Consider the following 7,531-nt stretch of genomic DNA (forward strand, 5'->3'; position numbering starts at 1 on the left):
AACTGGCTGATTCCGGTGCCATGGACTTCCAGAAGTATCCGTTAGTAGTAGTTGGATTTATGGAGAAGAGTCAGGATGTTCGGCTTGCTAATTATCCGTCAACGAATGCATCATCTGCAATGGACTCATTAGCATTGCTTAAGATTTTCAGCCTGTAACATACTTCAATCTGCTATACGTACGTACATGGCAAATATGTGGCTAGAAGCAGAATATACAGCACTATATAGTGTCCCAAAAAGAAAATAAGAAAAAAAAAAAAAAACTGATTGGCGATGATTGGTAATAGTTTTTTTTAACCAAAAAATGATTAGCAGTAGTTTCCTATGGTACAATGTGCGTTTCTCAATATATCTAGACACTTGGACACTACATTACACTCTTTGAAACTTCATATGAACATGCCTTATTTTCTTTAGAAAGTTTATATCCACATACCATGATATCAAACGTGGTGCAGATCAACTTTTGGTACTCACTTGGATGCTATCAAGTCTAACATAAGATTTGGCAAATGTGCCATTAATTTCATCAAATTACAAAGCAATCAGTCCAACAGATTGTTTATTATTTACATACAATCATACATATTTACAAACACATCCATAAAGTATGGTCATGTCCTAAAATATGACATTGAAGGTTCCCATATCCAACTTGTATAGAAGGATCAAGTTTCATACAAGTTACCAAATATTTATTTCAATGAATTTGTGCTCTTATATTGTTTGTTATTTAAAACACGGAAAGAAAAAACTTTGTGATTAACTAAGAGCTTAACAACACAGTTTCAAAGAAAAAAAAAGAACAAATAGAGATCTCAAAAATCAACATGGTAATGTTAACTCAGTTAATTAGCATGATTGAGAACAGATAACAAAAGAATTGACAAAAACCACTAACATAAATTCACAATGCACGACTCTAGACTACCGTCTCCAAAGATGAATGTTAGTGAGTGAACTTTTGTGGACATCGATGTGCAAAGCATCCCAAATAAGAATGTTTACTTTAATGAGATATTAGTTTGGACACATACATTAGTGGCTGTACATAAGTACATTGTTTGTCAGCAAAATGAGGAAAAGGATTGAATCAGATGACTGACTGATTAAGAAGGAGATCATGCTTTCTTTGATGCGCTTTCAAAGAAAGGATGATGGCTCCCAAATACAACATGTTATCATGTCAACTTGGATTTGGAGACGAGTCAAGCTTGATACTGAGCACATAGAAAGTCCTATTAGACTTGTTTGTCCGGTCCAGCCAACTACATCATAAAATCTCTTAGTGTAGGAAACAACTGATTCATGTTCTTGTTGGACAAGACCATTGAGTTGAATATGAAGAGATTGAATATAATCTGTAGAAATGAATCAGGTTTGAAGCAATTGCTTCACAAACACTATATGATAACATCTCCTTTTGGCATTGCTACCAAATTTGAGCTGCACTTAATAAGTTTGGCTGAAGTAAATTGAACCTTGCACCACTTCATCAACCGATGCAAATCCAATAAAAAAAAAAAAAAAAGCTCAAAGCATGAAATCCAATTTTGAAAACCTTCATGTTCTTTTTTTCCATAGAAATCTGGAATATCAGGTTCTACTCCCTTTACAACAATAACAAAGCATTGAGGGTTCAAAAGATTTTCATAAGCATTATTAGACTAGAGGGGATCCAAAAGCTCTTGGAGGAGAACATGGAGGATGAGATGTCGCCATATTATATCTTGGAGTGAATTTCTAACTTTAGCCATATCCTTAATTAGTGAAGTTGATCATGACATTTTGATAGAGGAACAACTTTCATGGATGATGGCCTATGATATAAAGTTCTAGTTGTCATGATTTGAAAGAGCATAGCTTGCAGTTGCTCAAACCTTTTTCCTGTTCTTTATATTGATTTTCTTGTGCATTGAAGCCTTCATCTTGCCTTATATTCAAAAAAAATGTGCATCATACTGACTAACTCCTCATGATGGGAAAAGAGTTCAACACACTCATTCTTGGTACCAACCGTGATTTTAGAAAGAGGATGTCTTCATAAAGAAAAAAAAGAGAGATGAGAGATCATACTAATAGAGAGTGAGCCTTGGTGCAATGTTAAGATTGCTCTGCTATGACCAAGAGATTATAGGTTTGAAACATGAAAACAACCTCTGCATGCAAGGATAAGGCTAAATATATTGACCATCCCAGATCCTACAAAAGCAAGAGCCTCATGCATTTGGCCACCCTTTTTTATAAGGGATCAAATTGATCTTCTCTAATACCAACTGATGTCGGAAACAATAGGATATTAAGCAAAAGAGGGGGAAGAGATAAAGATAGAGGACAAGGAACCCACCACTAAATTCAAAAAGAAGAACACAAGCAATTAATTTTTCACTAACATTCATTCTCTACTGTATGACTTTATACAGATGACAATTGACTCTCCATATTCCTTGATTAAAATATCACAACATTCTAAAAGCTAATAACAGTTACCCACATAAACTAGGAGATATGAATGAACCACAATAAATAAGCCTACAAATACTAAGAGACACATTGCACATTCATAAGCATATTATTAAACCCTAACAAGAATTAATTATGAATAGCATAATTGATAGCTAACTAGACTTCTAACTGTAGACCGAGTAATGGGCTACTCCCAGATGGGCTGAACCAACATGGGCTGACCAAACATGGTTGTTCCATTGCTCTTGCATCAACTACATTAGATGCTGTTAATGAACTAATAGTCTTTTTACCCATGCTCAAACAACTTGGACATGGTGGGAGTCCCTCTGTCATCAAAGTTGTCCCCAATAGAATTCTCCATATCTTGCATGGATGATTTAGGTATCGGTATTGTCAATGCACCAGTATCATGGATTTTATGTATTTTTCTTAGAATATTAATTATGATTTCATATTTTGAAATCAATTATGTATTTTAAGTACTATCAATTCAACAGGTTGAAACAATAGCATCTTTGATTAGGTTAAGATTAGGAATTAGATTTGGAAAAGATCAAGAATTTGATTTAGAACAAATTGGGAATTTGATTTAGAAAAGATTGATGAATTAGGATTCTTGAGGCCCTTGCTGATCACTAAGAGATGTACTTATGCAAATAACCCATGTAGGAGATCTCGTCTAACAAGGCATGAATATGTTATCATGGTGCTTCAGGTCATCCAAATAGAGCTTATGACTCATTTAGAACCTTATGGCTTTATATATTTTTGCAACAAATTGAACGAGAAGCAGTTATGAAAGAACTCCAAGGTTTTGTCTACAGAGGAGCAAGTTACTATATTCTTGATGTTTGTATCCCATAATGAAAGGAACCGAGTCATGGCAGAAAGATTCGAACGCTTCGGGGAAACCATATTTTGACATTTTAACAATGTCCTTCAGCAGTTGTGTTAATGTGAATTATTCATGTCTTTTGAATAGACTCATGAAATTTGTTCGGTCTTATATAATTTTCATATTTCAAGGTAATTACTTTTCAACATAGAAAATCCTATAAAGATATTGACCTTTTCTTATTATAAACATAAATGATATTTGTATTTTTATTCCACTTCTGACTGTGTGGTGCTATAGATGGAAACAACATTGGTGCATATGTGCCCATGGATGAAAAAAGTTGCATATTGTGGAAAGGAGAGAACCAATACAAAACATCATGGCCACATGTGAAATTTACATATTTGCTAACTGAAAGAACAATAAATGACTCAAAAAAATTCTCTAGAGTATATAATTAGTCCTAGAGTTAAATTCCCTTTACAACATGAAAGTAATTAGCATCTTTTTATTTTCTTTATTTCATGACTAATATAACTAAAATAATTTAGAATATTGTATTTTTTGAGACATGCAAATTTTATGTTGTTGATCAGAATGTACCAACATCCCAGGTTATCTCTCACCTTATCATCAAATGAAGTATAATTTAAGTGCATATAGAAGGGTAGGAAAGAATTCTACTAAAAGAGCTATTTAACTATAGGCATTCATCTATATGCAATGTCACTTACTCTTACGGTTGTTTTAGATTGCTGAAAGCTTGGTTCCTGATACTCAAATGAGTGCCTCTCTATAAAGTACACACACAATGTTATATTGTGACTGCATTTTGTATAATGCATAATTTTATTAGAATGAATGCTGCAACAGATCGTTCATAAGGTAGCACATCACAAGAGTCGGTTCAAGGAAATGTAACACCAACTTAATTGCATTATATGAATGAGTTCAAGATAATATAGTATTTGAAATATGCTAAAATTAAAAATAGGGTGAACTAAGTAATGTTTAATGTTCTTTTCTTTTATTTAGACAATTTTTATGATCAGGCTTCTATATTTGAACGTTTCTATGAGTGTTGTTAGGACATGATATGATTTTCTAATACTTTTAATGATGTTGGCCTTTGCTGTTATATATTCATGTTAAGATTTTACAACCCAATGGTTTCCAATTTGATAGTGTTTTACTTCATAGATCCATTCACATAGCAAAGCATCTGTATGCATATATGAAAAAGGAACATATTTACAAGCCTGATTGTTCTTGCGGTTATGGAACAGAATGGATGAGACAATATATGGCTAAAACTGAAACTAATTATAGCTCCTATCTTTATCGATGCCCCAAATATTAGGTAGATGTTTGCTAATCAAACTCATCGATATCAGTTAACTCATTATCTTTTCTATTTATAATACATATTACCATGAAGGTTCGTTTTGGTTGATAAGTGCCATCAAATTCAACAGATTGAGGCTGAGCAAATACTGATAGATTTTAAGGGCTGAAAGGAGGGAAAGATGCTTCTTGTCTGCATGTTATGGGTGTGGCATGCATTATTTTAATGCTGCTTGTCATTGTATTTTCGTTCCTACCTATGTTAATTGTACTTAAATAAAGGCTCATGGTGGATACTTAGCACAAACATGCATAAATTTTGGATTTAGCATTATTGTAAATCATATATATGAACTTCATACATGTTCTAGTGTATTAACAAGTTTTATAAAATGGACTGTTGGAGAAAACACATCTGCACTAGTTTCTATGTATATATAGAAAAACAACAGTTAATAGCAAACAGAATTTATGCTTTCTGAAATTAAGAAAAAAAACAGAAACAGAATTTTGGTTTTCAGGTTTTATAAAACAGAAAATTGATACCAATGCCAAATGCAATCTTTGGTTTTCCTTTTCTTTTCCAAAAACCAGCTTATATTTTTTTGAAAAACAGAAAATAAAAACAACTCTAACAGATATGTTTGTCTTCATCAGTTTCCATGCCTTAGTTTTTGAAAACTCAAAATCTGAAACTGAAGTGATACCAAACAGAGCCTAAGATGCATTCATTCTGTGATCACAAGGTTGTTATTTTCTTCATGATATATTTGGTATTTATGTAACTGATTTTGGCAGAATGGCAAAATTAACAAGTGATAAAGATGTTATGTATAATGATAAATTTTATCCACTAGAAGTTAATTTAAACTTACTGCACATCCAGGGCCATCCAAGTTGTTGATCCTCAATGTAGCACCAAGCTCAAGACTGATGTATCCTCCAACAATCACAGCCTTTTGTTCTCCTTTGCCTGAATTGCCACCACTAGATTATCAGCATCATCAATCTCCCTTAGATAAATTATATAATAAGCATCTGCTCTTTGAACACCAAAATCAGAGTCTTTTAACTTGCATACTGCAAAAAAATTTTAAGTTCTTTAATATTACAGAATTCATTTTAAGTTATGAGATGAAAAAAAAATCATGTTTGATAGTATAGAATCTCATTCCATACTTGAAAATTTGATATAGTGTGAAAAATGTAGCTGTAATTTGTAAGTTTACTTTCTATTTATCTACAGTGAAACTGGTAGCATTGATATGCACCAAAAAAAAAAAAGACTGGTAGCATTGATCAAATGTCATAAAAGGTTGCACCCAGCAGCATTGGTCAGAGTCTTTGAAGCACAAGCTGCTTTCACAATTTCTGTGCTGGGAATCAGCCCACCAATAGAACCAAAATCAAATTTCAAGCATGTTGTTTAACTCATCCATATCACTTAAAGGGATGGTCAGTCTTTGAAGCACAAACTGCTTTCACAATTTCTGTGCTAGGAATCAGCCCACCAATAGAACCAAAATCAAATTTCAAGCATGTTGTTTAGCTCATCCGTATCACTCAAAGGGAGGGCTGGTGCATGAGACTCCCGCCAACACAGGGCCTGGAGGGTGTCAGATGTCGCAGCCTTCAGAGACACTGTTTTCATGTTTCAAATCCATGATACCTAGGTCAACTTTACCATTGCACCAAGACTCACCCTCATCTATATCACTTGCTTCAATTTATCCGGTCTCTGTCATGTTCTACCGTAGTTGAAAATTGAACCTTCTCTCTATAGCATCACTGACCACATTCCTGTAGGTGCCTGACAGACTAAGTAGGCATGCCAATGCAGAAACTTGACAACAGCTATGCATGTTATGTTGACTAGAATTACTAACTCAAGATGTTTCTGCTACTTATAATTTGTTGAAACTTTTCCAGATTTGTGAGACTTGCATGTGCTGGATCAATCCCTTCTCCCTTATTAAACAAGATCAATTTGTAATTCAACAATCTGTCACAGAGTAGAAACTGATTGTCGATGCCCTTTTCATATAGAACAGCAATTGGATTATGCATCAATAAATCAACTGACATTAATTCAAATTGATGAATTATGTGGAATAAATTACTTTTCCCGGTCAAACTGTATAAGCAGACTCTTGTTGTTGTAGAATGTCTAACACAACTTATTGAAATGCTTTACAAGAAAATTTTGAGTAACTGATTACCTCTTTCTTCATTAATGTATCCTCTCGCTTTCTCAGTAATTTTTGGAGAAGGTGGGACATACCCTTATTCTTCATGATGCAAACTAACTTCTTTGGATGCACATCCTGCATCAATCATCTAAATCACCCACACATTCAGTGTTGAATCCATACCATCTCCATGGTTTTGTGTTGCATTCCCAATGGAGAAACAATGAATTCTGTTCTCTCCCTAAATCCAACTGCATCCTGGCACTTTCTTGAACCCCATCTTTAAAAAATCTCTCACTCCAGCTCTCTCATCCCACATCCCAGCATTTGCATAAACACCAGAAAGCATGACATGTGCTGAATCATCTTCAGGATCGATCTTCAAAATTTGCCTGGCTGCATTCAACCCAATGCCTAAATTTCCATGAGTTTTACAGCCAGCCATTAGACTACGCCATATAACCTTATTTGGTTGGATGGGCATGCTTTTTATAAACTCATAGGCTCTTTCAACCAGCCCAGCTCGAGCAAATAGATCAACCATACAAGCAAAATGATCTATTCTTGGAATTATTCCACACCCTTTCATAAGATCAAAGTAGCACTGCCCTTGTTTGACAAGACCCACATGAGCACACGCAGACAAAACTCCAATGAAGGTTATTTCATTGGGCTTGATACTCTCCATT

General features: G+C 34.2%; 1 protein-coding gene across 3 annotated transcripts in view; it reads right to left on the reverse strand.

Moving 5' to 3' along the window:
* Positions 1-466: 466 nt before the first annotated feature.
* The window catches only part of LOC105061394 (pentatricopeptide repeat-containing protein At2g27610), an 8,907-nt gene continuing 1,842 nt past the window's right edge, over positions 467-7,531 (reverse strand). The window contains exons 1-3 of one of the 3 annotated variants that reach the window (XM_073260877.1): positions 6,873-7,531; positions 5,529-5,626; positions 467-1,270 (exon numbers count right to left, since the gene is read on the reverse strand). The exon at positions 6,873-7,531 is cut by the window's right edge and continues 1,842 nt beyond it. In XM_073260877.1, the coding sequence (XP_073116978.1) occupies positions 7,084-7,531 (448 nt within the window). In that variant the 3' untranslated portion in view covers positions 467-1,270; positions 5,529-5,626; positions 6,873-7,083. Of the gene's footprint in view, positions 5,734-6,872 lie in introns of all 3 variants that reach the window. The other 2 variants (XM_010945418.4, XM_019846070.3) reach the window with 2 other exon arrangements.

This window comes from Elaeis guineensis, chromosome 7, assembly GCF_000442705.2.
Source record: "Elaeis guineensis isolate ETL-2024a chromosome 7, EG11, whole genome shotgun sequence".
Lineage (NCBI taxonomy): Eukaryota > Viridiplantae > Streptophyta > Magnoliopsida > Arecales > Arecaceae > Elaeis > Elaeis guineensis.